The following is a 16709-nucleotide window of genomic DNA, read 5'->3' on the forward strand; positions in this document are numbered from 1 at the left end:
CAAAAAAATGATGCTAGAACAGGATCTTGCGATTTAGAAAATACGCTTTGCAGCCCACGAGCTCCCTGCTCCACTCTGCAACCGTGAGGGGAAGGGGGGGCGGAGTTGCTCCACATCCATAATGTCGCCCTAGACTCTGAGGTGAATTTCTAATGAATTTTCAGGTAAAAATGGCATAATCATAAAAGACCACAGGAAATGCTTTTACGATAGATCAAAAGATGAACAGAGGGGAAATTAAAAAAAAAAAAAAAAGACATCACACGAGTCATTTTAAATTTCAATTTTATTTTTGTACATTCACCACTGATGGGTGTACTCAAAGAAATAAAAAAAAGAAAAATCCAAATCTTTATGCTAAAATGATAAAATAATTAAAAACAATATTAAAACCATTGGTGAGGAAAGTCTTAACGTGACCCCCCCCCCCTTCTGCAGCCCGTACTCTCACTACAGGAGAGAAATCAAAGAAGGGAAATAGATTTAACATGGACTTAATCATAAATTGTAGATGTGACAGATTTTCTCCTGCAGAGAATCATCTCGTCTCTTTTCAACAGAGAAAGAGGAACACTGCATCGCCTTAGTAGTTATTACACACTTAGTGAAAAATACCCCAAAGCTGCCTTATTTAAAGACTCAACTTTGAATAATCTTATACGTCTGTACAAAATGCCAAACAGGCCGATTCCAATATTTTCTGATTTCTGCCGCCGTCTGTGCGGAACAGCAGGACTCTTGGGAGCGGCCCTGCACTGCATGCAGCAGGAGGAGAAAAGGCTTCTCACTGATGCGTCGAGTGTTTCCCACTCGGGCAACAGCCGACTCGGATTCATTCGTTGGCACCTAAATGTCGGAGCGAATGGGAAATCTTTGGGTACAGAAGTCAAACTACCCGGGATGGCATACCGCTACACAACCAGAACGGAGAGCTGAAGAGATGAGAGTGAAGAAATCCATTTGAATCCTCGCCAGGAGTGAGATGTACAGCACTCTGAAAACAACAACAGGATGGTCCCCTTATGCGCCACTGTGTTGATGTGCTTTGAAGAAAGTGACAGATGGAATCGACATCAGTTGGTCCTCATTAGTTTTTTTTTGTTGTTTTTTTTGGGTCTTAAATTGTAACAAAGTACATGTAGTGAAAGGCAAAAGAAAGAGGGTGGAGTCCATCAGCGCCTCCGGTCTCTGGGGTCGCTGCGGCTGCGTGAACGCCGGCTGGAGCTTGCCCCGCTGGCCCCTGGTCTACGATGGCTATCCCTGCGCTTGTCATTCTCCCTCTCCCGGTCCCGGTCCCTGCCCCGGTCTCTGTTTCTGTCCCTCTCCCTGTCTCGGTCCTTGTCCTTCTCCCCCTCGCCCTGGTCTCCGGTTGTGGCCCCTGTGGCTTTCATTCGTTCCTTGCGTTCCTCTTCCCTTTTCTTCTCCTCCTCCTCTTCGAGCTCTTTCCTTAGTTTCTCCCGCTCCTTCATCCGCTCTGCTCGGGCAGCTTGCCGCTGAACATACTATAACAAGCAGAGGGGAGGGGGGAGGGGGGGTGACTATCTGTGCAGTGTAGGGGTGCATCAATCAACATAATCCATGAATCAATGTAAATTCCTACAATCCAACTGGATCCATCTCTCTGAGGCAAGTTGGTAATCAAATTGCCCAATACCTTTACAAAATCATTTCAAAAATAAACCAATCAATAATATTGATATTAGAAAATACCTTTGGATTGAGGCATAGTAGGCTTGTTTACCAAAACAAGTTGGTAAAAGAGTTGGAATTTAGCACAAAGTCATGTGACCATCCAGTGTGGTAGAATGTTCTAGTAATGTTTTGTTTGACGTGTAAAAAAACAATAGCAGGAGGAACTATAGGAAACTAAAAATGTGCATGGATTTTCCATTCATTCTTGTTTGTTCACATATGTAATTTACATTTTATTATCTGGAAAGAAATCCAAGGAATGTGGAAAACTTCAACTGCACTGTTCAGTACCCAGGTATTTATCTGAGTCACTTCTGACTAAAGATTGATTTTAGGTCAGTGAATCGTTCATTTTCAATAGGAATCGTATCATTAACCTAATATATGAATCAAATCTTTAAATTAAACGCTACACCACTAATACAATCAAGACAGAGACAAAGGGATTTAAGCCTCACCTGTTCATCAGTCAGTGGAAGCCAATAAATGCAGGGAGTTGCTTTAGTTTTGCAGAACAAATCATCTAGCAACTTTGCAGGAGGTTCATCAGCTGTTACGCCCCCCAAAAGACAAACAAAATCAATTTGACATGCTTTCTAATTTGACACGACATGAATTTTGAATCACCGATCCTTACCCTTCTTATCCGCCTTCTTCTCCTTGCTCTTTCCCCTTTCCTTACGTCGCCTCTCCCTGGAACGTGATCTCCGAGAACCCCCCTCCTTGTCCTCTCCATGCTTCCCGAACTCCTTGATCTTGTCCCGATCCCACTCGCGCTCTGCCCGAGCCCGCTCTCGGCGCTCCATCTCCCGCTCCCGTTCAGCCCATTGGTCTCGCTCTGGAAGCAGCGGGGGGAGGCCCAGCGCTCGCCCACGGCCGGGGCCGGGCCCCTGATCATCACCCGGCCGTTCTGCTGTTCCCAAACTTTTGTGGAAGTCCAACTACACAACACAGATGAGGTTTTACTGCTGAACACAACAAGACATTTGGAGTATCAATGAAGACCTTAAAGGTCTCACCTCATCCTGCTGGCAGAAGTCCACACTGAGGACTTTTGGGTTGCTCTGAGGCCACTTCACTCCATGCAGAGCTGTCCGTGTAGCAACTGCCTCCTCTACACTGGAATACTACACAAACACAAGGTCTCAGGAGCCACACAAACCCAGTTTACAGTCAGGTGATGAACCCCTACAGGCCCCAATGCAAGCCTTTGTCATGACTTACAGTGACGTAGCAGTGGGACTTGATTTTATCAATCCAGAACCCGTCCTCCACCAGCGTTCCAGTTCTGCTGAGCAGCTCCTTCAGCTGTCCCAGTGTGAACGGCCTCACCTGAACAAGATTTTGGCATCACACAATGCAACATTCTCTACACTTATTAATATCAGCATGGCGTGTTGGGGCGCCATCGGTGGACCAGAGCAAAAAGAGAAAAGCAGTGGCCTCACCAGGTTGCATATGTGGACAATATTGGAGACTTTTCCTCGGGGTGGGGAGGGCTGCTGGGCTGTGCGGACAGGATCATCGATGGTGATGGAAACGCCCGTTTTCTGCTGGCTGATTGAGCGACGAATGAGGGTGTCGCTGGGAGTCACTAGGTAAAAAAAAGGGGGGGTCAACAACTTCTTTTACTTGTTTTTAGGGCTTTTTTTTTGCATGTTTGAGGGTCACGCATAGTTAAAGATCCATTGCTAGGTGGAATATTACCAGTGTTCATTTCTACATCAGGGCTGGTGTGTGCTGGAATCTGGGCTTCCACAGTTCCAGGGAGGGAGACCTCCACCTGCTCCTCCTGGGTCTTTATTCTGTCTTGCTCAGCCCGACAGTCCTCCTCCTCTACCTCCTGTCGCCTGCTCCTCTTTGCCTCGTTCTCCCCATTCTCCGGGCTTTCTGCGTGCACCACCTTAGTTAGAAGAATAGCAAGACATGCCCACATCAATGGAGAAAAATTATCTTCTTTGTTTCTCCTTTTTCCGAAGAAAAAAAAAGGAGCAGTTAGGACCTTTTTTCAAATGATGGTCTGGAAATGTTTTTTCTTCAACATGGGCAGAACTGGGAATAGAAGTCTAAATCTAGTCAGTCCAGTAACTTGGAAAAGAAAAAAAGATGACAACTGTTGTTTTTCTGAACAGGCTTAAAGTTTTGGTAAGATCCCGTTGGGTCTGGGTTGCCTGTCAACTGTGATCTGCAGCTTTCTTCGGCTGCCAGTCTTGGACGGGTCTTTCCTGTGGTCTCTTTGAGATTTGTTGGTTAAATTAATGCTAATTTTAAAAGAAGAACCTAAGATTTCAGAATGAAAGACATCATCATGAATCCAGCTTATGTTTGAGCAGCGAATACTAACTTGTGTGACAGTGCGGCGGATTTGGAGGTCCTGCTCCGAGCGCTCCCTGTCTTCCTCCTCTGCCCCGGAGAGGGCAGCTTCCTCGGGATGTAGATCCACTACTGCCTCCTGACCCAAACTGGGTTTGATGTCGGGAATCAGAGACTGAAGGCAAAAACAGATTTTTTTTAAAACACCCCATGGTAGGTCTCAGCTCTGAAGACAAAGCTGTGGTACAAGTGGGGAGCTTCTGATAGTGTGGTTGTGAAACAACGGGGGGTTGAAAATGACAGCAGTGGTGATATGGACCTGCCCTGTGTACAGCATGACCCAAATGATTAGGAAAATGACTTAGTTTCTAACTTTCCTGACCAGTTGATACAGGATCAGATTGAGATATCAGGATCAGCGGATCAGCACTTTTACTGCTATGAAACAAAGAATTTAGTTGGAGGGAAAAAAGAATTACTCAGTTTTGCCCATCTTCAGCCCAAAACTTAATTAACGCCTTCATATACTGTGTACCTTAAAGGAAGGAGGGAGTTGTAGGGCTACAGGGTTTTGATTTGATTTATTGATTTATTTCAAGCATTGTAGTCAAAGCAATAAAGAAATAAATATTTATCTAACTCGTTCCAGAAATATTGAAATGCATAGTTTAAAAAGACAAAAAATAAAACAAAACAAAAAAGTCACTTAAATTAAATATAGAGATAATTAACTAAGATTAAGTCAGCTTGATTTATTGCTTGAAAAGGAGTGGGAAGAACCTACAGTTCATTTCTGCTCTGTGCAACATGGATCAGTTCATTTACATTATATGTTGACGCACCAAGGATCCCCTTGCAATCAAAGACGCTCATTTTTGTGCAGATTAAAGTTTGCATGTGTGAACCACTAAGGAAGAACAACAAATGTAAGAAAAATTGAAACAAAATGAACTGTGGTGCAGACTAAGCTCTCAAATGTGAGCCCCTTCCCATAACCTGCTGCCAGTACCTTCAGTGAATCTGTGGTGATGCTGATGGAAGGCTTCTTGGCAGTGACAACCGTGCTGGAGCCCCATCTCCTTTTGCGACCAGCCACTCCCCCAGCCTCCTGCTCCGCCTCTGCGCTGCTTGTGCCTGGGGATGATTTGTTGTCTGGTAAGACATTGTAAAAACTAAAGTAAGGTGGTGAAACAAAAACAGAACATTTAAAAAAGGCTATGACAAAATAGAGATCCCATCATTTATTTACATTCCAGAACATAAAAATAGACATTATGAATAACATAAAAGCAGCATAAAAACGTAAAACCCATTTTTGTCCCTGTCTGGGTCACAGGGATGCCGGTGGCGCCTATCCCAGCCAGTCGTGGCCAAAGGCAGAATACATCCTGGACAGTCTGTCGCAGGGCCACGATCACACACCCATGCACACTCACACTCACACCTAGGGACAATTTAGAGTAGCCAGTGAACCTATGAAGCATGTTTTTGGGCTGTAGGAGGAAGCCGGAGTCCCCAAAGTGAACCCACACATGCATGGGGAGAACATGCATGTTTCTGTCTTATACTAGACATTAGATAACAAATCACACTTTATTATCACAGGGTGGAGAAAAGAGGTTAAAGTGGGGAAGGATGTACTCACTGCCAAGAGAGATCTTACGCGCTGAGAAGGTTTTTGGCGTCTGAAAACAAGATGAAAACAGACCCACACAAGGAGAGAAAGTGAGAAACCATAGCTAATCCTTTAAACCGGCCAACACTAAATAAATATGAAGACGTCTTGTAATTACAGTAAAACGATAAATGAGTCAACAGTCAAAGCTGGGATAAAGCACAGGCAGACGGGTGGCTATGGACCACCTCCTCCTTTTGCTCCGGTTTTCTCAATGCCTTTTAAAAATATTTATTTTTATGGCAATTTTATAGCAACACATTTTCTAGATCAACATCACAGTAAAAAGATACATTTTTTTCGAGACAAGATACATTTAGAATACGTTTCTTTTGATACTATATCTATCAGCATATTTTCAGAGAGTATAACAGGGTCATACTAATCATTAGTGAACGCTTAAACTTATTGGTTATCGATTCCTCGGGGGCCTTACCTCCTCTCCAGTCTCTGAGAGCTTCTGTGAATCTACCATGGCTGTCTCCTTTCCCTGCCTGTTGTGCATTGAAAGTACACAAGACCAGAAAAGAGAATAGATGAACAGATCGTCAGCTGGGGAACCATATAACAGCAGGTACAGGACAGTAAGTACACACAATAAATCATTTTAAAAACCTGTTTCTATTCTAACATGGTCTTGCAGCATTTTTCTCTTGATGGACGGCATGCATAAAGAACATGAAGAGTAAAAACTGTGTTTCTGAGTATTTCTTTATTCAAATCGAGGTGAATCGGGAGCAGACAAGAAACTTCAGTTTGAAAAAGCTTGTAGTTATGTAGAAACTACAATCAGCAGGTTAACAAGCTTCCAGCTCCATTCCGATGCATCCACTTGTAGACGACTAGATCCACGTACGTCTTTGTTCTCATCTGAGCAGGTATCTGGCCCAAAACTGTATGGCTGTATAGTTCCAAGCCATTTCTATTGCACTGCTACTATTAGGTTTGGGGTGTGGAGGGCTGTAAGATACCGGTGAGAGTGTGTCAACAAAGGGACAATTGATTATGAAAGCATGTTCACGTTGCACCAACAGTCCTACCAACAACTCAGAGGAAACTCCTACCGCAGCAGAACTATGTTCTAGAAAACAGGTTTTTAGAATTCGGCTAAAGACGGCATGATCAAAATTAAAAGACTATTGGGAACACTTTGAGAATAGATCTAGAGAAGCAAAATCTAAAAGCAGGGTAACAAATAATATTTAACATGATTCATTTGTAACAAATGAATCATGTTAAATTGAGATGGATTTTTGATGCTTAAGCAACGGGTGTGTTAAGCAGCTCACATTAAGTCACTCATCTCTCAGCCTGCTTAGTTAGTCCTTCCGAATCAGAGCTGATCCAAACCTCAGAGTTTCTGCTGGAAAAAAACCCCGACATGAGCGCGTGGAGTGTACAATCTTCTAGATGCACGCGCACCCATTTCGGTACCATTCAGGAGGCGAACTAAAATCCCGTCGGGTGCATTAGCTTTAACGCAGAGAGCAGTCGCGCCTGCAAATGAAGAGGCTGCGTCGCCTGGCTTTTCTTCTCTTCCGTTCCCTTCAACGAAAGCTCGTCTGCTATGAAAACCTCCGCAGCAGCAGCGGCGGCGGCTTTTTCACGAACAACCTGCGACTCATCAAGCATCGCTTCTCCCTCCGCCAAGCCGCGGCGAAGACACCTACGGGCCGGCAGCGGAGGCTAAATCCGGCAACAGGGCAGACATGATGCAACGAACGAAGGCAGAAATGAGAAAACGGACCCGCGTTTCCACCTCCACTCCAAATTTAAGGTGGCCTCGTATAACGCCTGAACGCTAATCCAAGCCAAAGAGATTTTAAATGTTAGAAATGCTTTAATCTAATGGCATCGAACATTATCATGCTTTAAAAATTAAAAATAAAATCGCCTGTTTGTCGTAAAAAATTAATAATAAAAACAATCCTCCGTGAACGTCTTAATTAGTTCATATTGGTTTCCAATGAAGCCATTGCAGCAATATCCTGTTTCATTTAATGTTCACGTTTATGACCTGCCCTCAAAAATTTATTTTAAAATAATTCACAGCAAAAAAAAAAAAAAAGCAGAATGTCCTTGACATTTTTCTCATGATGGACAACATTTATTAACATTTATAAAGAAAATAAAGCCTAAAAAAAATCATTGGGATTTAAGAGAAGACTGGAAAAAAGAAAAAAATGCGGTTTGAAAAAGATCTTATTCTGTAGACGGCTAGATCTGTGCACGTCACCGCTGTCCTCGCCTGAGCTGGTATTTGCCTCAAAACTGTATGGCTGGAGGACTGATAATCCTCTTAATTTCTGTTGTCACCGGTAATGTTAGGTTGGGGATGTGAAGGGGCATAAAGTAGCGGGAGAGCGCTTAAACAGAGTTCTAAGTAACAGAAAGGGAAAGGGGGGGCGGGGTTGCTCCACACCAACAGTCCTGCCCACAACTCCGACAAATTTCAAATGAATTACAGCTGCTCCACAGAAAAAGTCATGTTTTTTGGGGGGTGAAAAACTGCATAATCATAATTAAAAGACCACAGGGAAAACCTTTACAATGGATTAAAAAGATGATCGCAGTGGGTCTTTAAAAACTTTCAGGTCTTTCAAATGAAACCCTAGAGGTATTTCACCTTTATTATCATTTCACCAACCTTTACACTTACATGAACTTATTTAAAATTCCATTCATAATAAATAGGATGCCAATTTGTGAAGCCAAACACTGACTGGGTCCCAGATTTTCCTCAATTTCCTAAAAAGGTCTTTCAGATTGATGTCAGTACTGTGTGCAAAACAGCCAGGTTTATCTCTATGGGCCCCGCTTTCGACGCTGATGCACAGTCATGTTGGAACAGAAAAAGACCAAACTTTTTCCAGAAAGTTGGGAGTATGGAATTGTCCAAAAGCTTTTATTATGCAGAAAGATTCAGAGTTCCTTTTATCTTAAATAAGGAGCCACGCCTTGCTCCTAACACATCCACCGACACATAAACTTCACACAATACAGACAAACAAGTCCTGTCTTCTTGTGAACAACTAAACTCAGATGTAACCGATTGCTACATAGTTTGGAGGTCTGTAGTGATTGACTGCAGAATTTTGGAGACCTCAACATCCATTATCCCGGTCCTGCTGGGTTCACTTAGTCATTAAACCACTGTCGGCTGAATGTAGAACCTTTAGCAATACTGAAGTATCAAGCAAACCTGCTGTGCAGAAGGTATAAACCATGCAGAAATTCACTGATCTCCAGACATCAGTACATTATTTTTCACAGGTTTGGAAAAATTTGGATGCTGTAGGTGTAAGATTTACACATCTGTGACTGTGATTGGAAAACCTAACTATGACTATTGGGACAAGTGAATGAAAATGTATTTGAGAAATCTGTTTTTCTGCCAAGAGAAAATAGACAGGGCAAAATTTAAAACAAGTTACTTTAGGGCAGATATTATCAAGTAGAATGAAGATACAACTTCTTTTTAACAAAATACGTTCAACGCTTCACTGTTCTGGTTATTCCTGTATTTTTATTTGTGGTGCAAGTGTGCCGACTACATTAAGTCGGCAATAAGGAAGAGAACACAAAAATACCAATGTATATACCCATTTATGAGCATTTATACGATTTTATTAATAAATCTACAAAGTGTTAATTTACGCAGTCTCAATTTAATTAAAAACCTTTAATCAGAAAAGTCAGTAATCTAAGTACAGTTGGAAGTTTTGATCAAAGTTTCTACAAGTAACTAAACAAAAACAAATGCAGTGGAAGAAATAAAAATCTTATCTGGGAAACTATTGGTGAAATTCTGGTGTCTCATTGTGAAGATGTGTGCAGTTGTTTTTCTTTAATCGGACAAGCATGTGTTTATTGCATGGGTGTGTCAGGAAAAATAAGCACTATAAAAGGCTGACCTTTGCTTGCCCCTTTCCTCCTCTTCTTCATTTTCTGTGGTCTGTCTGGATTCTCTGGTTGTTGCTTCAGACAGGTGCTGTTTATTTAAGTAAGAGGAGTTCAAAAGTAAGAGTTGTACAGAAGGGAAGTACAAGAGGAAAGAAAAAATAGGTTGTGGTGAGAAAAGGTCGTTCTTTTATGTCAGAGCTTAGATAAAAACTATTTCAAAAGGATAAGAAAACAAATCAATCTAAATAAATAAAAATCTTGTTTTCTATACAAATTAAGATTAAATATTTTTTTGCAGCCAAAGATAACGGAATCTGTTGGAGGAGTTACAACTATTTACTGGCGGATTTATCAATTTAGAATTAAGTTTTTTTCTAAAGAGACCTTGTTTTCGACAAATTACTGGTCACATCAAAATGAAAAGCTAAACATTAAACGTTAAACAGAGGACCTTTTTAGACAAAACAAGTTTAACTCTGACCAAACATTATTGGTTATTGTATTTAAAGAGGATTGAAATGTAAAACTCATTCATAAAACACATCAGGAAGTTTACAAACAGCAGTTTAAAGACAAATAATTAAGTAATCAGCAAATTTTCAACAACTGTAGCTCTGCTGTTTATTTTAGAAAATAAAACAATATTTCTTTAAAAATATGGAAAATAAACTTAACAACTGACCTTGTTGGGAGTTTCTCCATCAATATTGTTGTTGTTCTCTATGGAATTGACATTTCTACAAAGAGAGACGTTTTTAGTTTCTTTCAAGACCTCTGCCTGGGCTTCTGTTGTGTCCATGTGGTGCTGGGAGGAAGCCCTTTCACGCTTCCCCTCCTTAAAGGCAAAAACGGAGAGCAGTTTAATACTGTGAGCATGGAAAACATGACAAAAAAAGCTTTAATTTAGCTTATTTTTACAACTTTAACTATTTGTCCAAACTCAAAACTGCTGCTTTCTTAAGTTCTCCATTTAGGACATCCCGTGCCTCAATATTGATGACAACATAACAGTGTTTCATGAAAGCCATAGCATGCTGATGTGCATTTTAAAAACATTGAAGTCCTAGTCCTGAAGGCTTCTAGAAACACGTTTCCAACAAGGCCAAAGCCTGTAGATGTATAGAATGTAGATTTATTTGTTTAATTGCATGTCTGGCAAAAAAAAAAAAGGATTTATTCCTCTAAGAGGAGTGGACTGCCATTTGTTGCATGTCTTTGATACAAAATGCTTTTAAAAAATATCAATGCATTTCTACACAAAAGCTCTTTGTCCACAATAAACAATTGTAGAAAACGTTACAGGATGAGGCTTAAAACTCGAGTGACTCAAACAAAACATCTTCTTTTAGAAAAGTACATCAATCTAACAAATTTACACACTCTTGTCCTTAAAAGCATTTTCTTCCATCTTTTTTTTGGCAGATAACAGCACTCATGTTAGTTTTTCACGTAAAAAAAAAAAATCCACAAATTTTAACAGGTTAAATAGACCAATAATCACGGATTACCTGAAGGAACAAAAATTTCAAGTGAGCTGTGTGTGCCAAATTTGACTAATACTGTAATGATGTGTGACCTTAAGTAAACAGTTGTGAGAGAGAATAATAAAAGTAGCTGACGAGGGCAGCAAAAGCTGCAAACTGAGGACCTTTAGTTCATTAACCGATTTTGCACAAGTTTGCAACTTTGTAAACTATGAATTTAACAAAAACAGTAATGCAGCAAGATGACTGTTCTGCTCCTGTCCCAATTACTCCTGAACGTTGTTGTTTTTTGTAAAAACAAAAACCAAAAACCTTGCAATGCAAACAATTTTAGGTGAGGGAAACTGTACACCCCATAAACTGTCTTTTGTTTCTCAATCGATTCAGCTTTTAATAATCAATAATGACTAACTGCTAAATTAATAGTAAACAGGGACTTTTTACAAGCGGGGTTCTTTAAAGGAACTATCAGAAGAGTGTGCTCGTCTCACCTCTCTCCCCCTTGAAGAACTTTTATCCTGAGAAGATGAGGACGAGCTCGATGAGCGAGATGATGAAGATCCAGAGTCTGACTCTGAAGAGGAGGAGTCATTAGATGATGACGATCTTGTTTTTTTCTTCTTTGCATCAGTACTCTTCTGTTCTGGAGTGTCTGCGCTTACAGAACCCTTGCTTTCCTCGTCTTGTTTTGAAGCCTTTGCTGAATCAACCCGTTTTTCTTCAGACACAAGCCTTTTGGTCTCCTCTTGTTGACTCTGGTGCGCCGCAGGTTTAGCTGCGTCTTTCTGCTCAGACTGACCTGCTGCAGTTGAAACTTCTCGATTTGTCAGATTCTGTGGGTCTTGCTGCTTAAGGGGGGACACTTGCCGTTCAAGCTGTTGCTCTTTGGCACTGCTTGATGCGGTGATGGGTTGACCTCTGGGCTGAGGGGTGTCTGAGAACGTGCGAGGCCGCTTGATAACCATAGGAGTGGATGAGGACTGGGGTTGACTCGGGGAGACCCGTACAAAGTGAAACCTCTTATGCGGGGACACGGTTACTTCAGTCTTTGCTGCCTGAGCTTCACTCGTCGTCACCGGAGCACCAACATCTCCACGCTCTCCTGCTTCTGTCGGCAGGTTTCTAGCTGTTCCTGTAGACAGGAGTGAAGGATCGGGCAGGGAAGTCAGACCAATCCCGGGACCAGGTTTGGGTTTGGATGGAGAAAGGCAGGTCTCACTCTCCTTTTCTGTGCTAATAAGCTTTGCTTTCTCCTCCTTTTCCTTCTTCATGGCCTCCTCATTCTCCAGTCTTTCCCGTTCCAGAGCCCTTTCTCTTTCTTCTTCCAAAGCTTTCTCCTTTTTCTGTCTTTCCAGCTCCAAAGCTCTTTCCTTCTCAAGTCTCTCCTGCTCTAGAGCCTTCTCCTTCTCCAACTGTTCTTGCCTTTCTTTTTCAGCCCTTTCCCTCTCCAACCTCTCCTGTTCTAGAGCTGCCTCCTTCTCCTTTTTCTCTCGTTCTTCCCTCTCAATTCTTTCCTGCTCTAAAGCTCGCTCTCTTTCAAGCCTCTCTTTTTCTTCATTTTCTCGTTTTTCCCTCTCTATTCTCTCAAGCTCAAGTGCTTTCTCTCTTTCAACTCTTTCTTTTTCCTTCCTCTCTTGCTCCAGTCTTTCTTGCTCTAGAGCTTTTTCTCTTTCTATTCTCTGGAGCTCTAAAGCTTTTTCTCTCTCAATTCTCTCCTTCTCCATTCTCTCCTTCTCCAAAGCTTTCTCCCTCTCAATTTTTTCCTTTTCAAGCCGTTCAAGCTCCAAAGCTCTTTCCCTCTCGACTCTTTCCTTCTCCTTTTTCTCTGCCTCTTCTCTTTCTCTCTTCAATCTTGCTTGTTCCAGAGCCTGTTCAATCTCTTGCTGTTTTCTCTCCCGCTCCCTGGCTTTCTCCAACTCCAGCTGCCTCTCCCTTTCCTCCCGCTCCCGCTTTTCCTTCTCCTCTCTTTCTCTCTGCAGGCGTTCTTGCTCCAGAGCTCGTTGTCTTTCAAGCTCCTTCTGCCTTTCTAGCTCCTCCCTTTCCCTAGCCAACGCTTGCTCCCTCTCCTGCCTTTCTCTTTCCAGAGCAAGTTCTCTTTCCCGCTGTAAAGCCTTCTCTTTTTCTTCCCTTTCTAAGGCTTGCTGTCGCTCCAATTTCTCTCTTTCCAGAGCTTTTTCCCTCTCGAGAGCAAGTGCTCTTTCTTGCTCGAGCTTCTTCATCTTCTCCTGCCGTTCCAACTCAAGTGCTTTTTCATTTTCCTGAAACTGTCTGTCCTTCTCGTCTACCACTGTGGCTCTTAGGACACTCACAGGCACTTCGGTGTGAGCAGAATGCGCACCAGAGACACTCTGGTGGGTTCCTGGAATCATGGGAAATGATATATGGCCTGCTGTATTTGCTGTGTGAGTGATGGCAGATACCAGACCCTCTAGAGACCTGTTGTCTTGCATATCGCCTTCTCCCGCTGTGCCATGCCAACTTGGTCCAGAGAAAGCCCCCTCTGATGCCATTTTGCGTGCCAGCAGGGTCAGTGGGCCAGGCTTGCGCTCAGCGTGTGCACCCCTCTGCGGTTCTGGACTGCTACTGCGGCTGTCGCTGCTGGAGGAACCGGAGCTGGAGGTACTGGGTGAGTGTCTGGCTGGGGCGACATCGGGACTGGGTGGGCTCTGCTTTGGGGTATCAGGTAAAGGAAATGATAACTCTGGAGGAGGGGAGGGAGGAGGTGTTGGTTGGCGGAGTTGAGGAGACAAAAGGGGAGGGATGTGTTGCTGCTGTGGTTGCCGGGATACCCCTGACCTCTCCCTTGCTGCGGGGACTCTGGCTTGTTCTCGGAAATTTCTCCTTCGAGCGTTACTGTCCCAGTCATCGTCGTTGCGTTCCTCTTCTCCACCTTCGCTGTCATCGTCGTCGCTGTCGCCTGCAGCTTCACCGGACGCGAAGCCTCGATCTTGCCTTTGCTCAACAGCAGGAACCCGCATGGATACAGAGCCAGAAGCAGGTGGACTGGACACGTCAGCTTCCTGATTAGCGTTTCCTTGTCCTGCATTCAGTGACCCAAACTCTGGGTCAGGTGGCATGTGTTGCCCTGCTATTCCCTGTGTGATATCCTGATAGGAAAAAAATACATATATTTTCAAATATGAGCCATTTCATTAAGCTTTTTGAAGGGAAATATAAATCTCAAGGTGAAAAATAAGCCGACTAACCTGGGCAGGGGGAGGGCATTGTGTACTGTTGTTAACGTCTGCGTGGTCCTGTTGTTCTGTTTACAAATAAACATGAACATTGATATTTCACCGGACTTTGCACAAGCCATAAAGCAGAAAGCAGTGCTTACCGTTTGTTTCATATGCTTCCCGAGCCTCTCTTTCCAGACGCTGCCTCAGAAGCTCCTGCTGCTTAGCCAAATACTGTTTAATAAAACTGTTCTGGCTCATTTCTTCACCAATCTGTTCAGGGCAAACATCAAAAAAGGCACGCAAGTCATAAAATAAGGGTTTCCAGTACATAGGAGCAATCATGCCCTACTGCAATGCTTCTGCGCTTCAACTTTTGTAATCTTTGAGACTTTTACCTGAGAGTTTGGCTGGAGACCAATGTGAGGTGTAGACGTTCTCTGCAAATTCTCGAGCATGAGAGCCTGTGATTAAAAGCACAGACTTGATTATACTATTATTTTAATAATATGTGGTTACTCTACAAAATACAACCCGGAAATATTAATGTATGTTCTTGTAAAGTAAAAAAAAACAAAAAACTGTTTTTCCATGAATAAATCTGTTTCTTTGCATGCCAACAATGTAAAATAATTTACTTTAATCTTCAATAAAACTTTAGTTTGTAATCAAATGTGAAAGTGATGAATAGATAGAGGGGGACAATGTCCAACAAAGCCACCAGATCAGAGATTAAACAAGCAAAAATCTGTTGTGTTGATCTTTAAAAGGGGAAGCAAACATTAAACGTTGTTTGTGCTGAAAGGAAACCACTTTAAAGTCTTACTACAATCATCTTTTTAACTATTATAAAAGTGTTCCCAGTGGTCCTTTTGACTATGATTGTGCTGTTCTTGGCCAATATAAAAAAAAAAAACCTGGGTCATTTCCTAAGACATCGTTTTTTACAGAGCGGCAGTAGTTCATTAGAAATTTGCCTCAGAGATGTGTAAACCTGCCCACACTTACACTCCCTTCCGCTAGCTTACAGCCGCTCACAACCCCACAACAAGATTACCAGTGCAAAAAAACTTTTTTTTTTTTTTTAAAAAGGCAAGCAATGTTGGAGCTATCCAGTTTTGAGCCAGCTCAGACTAGGACAATGAAGAGGTACATGGACCTATTTGCCTGCAGGTGGGTGCATCAGAATGGGGTAGAGCAAAAAGCTTGCGGCTTTTCGTTTGTAAATGTCACACCCACAGGTTTTTTCAAACACTTTTTTTGTCTGCTCCTTATTCAAAACGATTGGAATAAAGAATTACTCAAAAAAGCTATTTTAATCTTTATCATTTTAACAAAGGTCCTCTATCAGAAATTGGTACAAGAACATGTAAAAAAACAAACAAAAAAAACAGCATTATATCGGAGTGGGTCTTTAAACATTATCATGTCTATTCTAGCACTAACAGTAATGCATAGATTTTTATTTATTTCAATTCATTAGGTTAAATTCTTTGCAGCTGTGACTTAAAAATAACTACTTTGGCAGACCAATTTTGTAGCATCAATTTGCGGTTTTCCTAAAAAAGAAAAAAATTTAAACTTTTTTTTTTAATATTTTACTAAATATCAACCAATTTAATAGATAGTTCAACACAAGTTAAAAAATAATTAGCTAATTAAATTTCAGTGTAAACCAAAGACTTGTAGGAATGTAAACAAAGTTTCTCAAACTTGACCCATAGCAGTTCGAGCATCTCGGCCACTATCTTAAGGCAGCCATAGCAACGTCTAGAAAATGTTTCTCATTAAATAAGATGATTGAATCACAGCTGCAAAAAGTTTTTAAACACCCAACAGTTCTAATGGTGTTTTTTTTATTACTCACGCGCTAAAAACGCGCCATGACGGCTGCATAATGTATACAGAGACGGGACTTGTCACTGACTTACTAAGGCCGACACTACTCACTGCGTTAGCCTGTAAGCTAACTGGCTAGCTAGCAAACATCAAACCAACACACTGCTCAAGATTAGCCACTAAGTTAATTAAACTATCACCGGTGCTGGACAGATTTAATCTCTTTACACAAAAATCTGTGAACAAACACGACGCAAAACACAGCACATTTCCAGCTGGACGCCATCCCCAAGAAGAAGTCTGCTAACGCTATGCAGTAACGATACTCGGTTATGGCCCTCTCGAGAGGGAGCATCAGCCCGTCTTCTGGTCAACGTTAGCTGGAGTCGTGTGCTGCAGTACAGCTTACCCCTTTGAGTCTTTTAATGAGAGCATTCTTTTGCCCGCTTTTCGACAGCCCTCTTTCCTCGAGAGCTGCTTTTAAATCCGCAACTCGGAGGGACTGAAGCGGTCTCCCGTCCAGCGTAACGTCTTCAAGGTCCGCCATTTTCCGATCCTCTAGTCGGGTTTCCAGCCAGAGCAACGCCTTCCTGCACGAGCGTCATCGCTGTCGACTTCCCCCAAACC

General features: G+C 42.3%; 1 protein-coding gene across 2 annotated transcripts; it reads right to left on the reverse strand.

Annotated features, from left to right (window-relative positions):
* Positions 1–268: 268 nt before the first annotated feature.
* acin1 (apoptotic chromatin condensation inducer 1) lies at positions 269–16678 on the reverse strand. Of its 2 annotated transcripts, none has more exons than XM_023965322.1 (18): positions 16492–16678; positions 14642–14707; positions 14405–14516; positions 14274–14329; positions 11559–14174; positions 10266–10418; positions 9595–9671; positions 6117–6174; positions 5651–5690; positions 5015–5139; positions 4037–4180; positions 3400–3595; positions 3141–3286; positions 2917–3024; positions 2712–2819; positions 2330–2633; positions 2151–2242; positions 269–1502 (listed from the first exon to the last, which is right to left on the reverse strand). In XM_023965322.1, the coding sequence occupies exons 1-18, from the start codon at positions 16627–16629 to the stop codon at positions 1173–1175; spliced, it is 4869 nt and encodes a 1622-aa protein (XP_023821090.1). In that variant the 5' UTR covers positions 16630–16678; the 3' UTR covers positions 269–1172. The 2 variants fall into 2 exon arrangements, with proteins under 2 accessions (XP_023821090.1, XP_023821089.1); XM_023965321.1 differs by having other exon boundaries at positions 5015–5157.
* Between the last annotated feature and the right edge of the window lie 31 nt (positions 16679–16709).

This window comes from Oryzias latipes, chromosome 17 (genome assembly GCF_002234675.1).
Source record: "Oryzias latipes chromosome 17, ASM223467v1".
NCBI classification, from domain to species: domain Eukaryota; kingdom Metazoa; phylum Chordata; class Actinopteri; order Beloniformes; family Adrianichthyidae; genus Oryzias; species Oryzias latipes.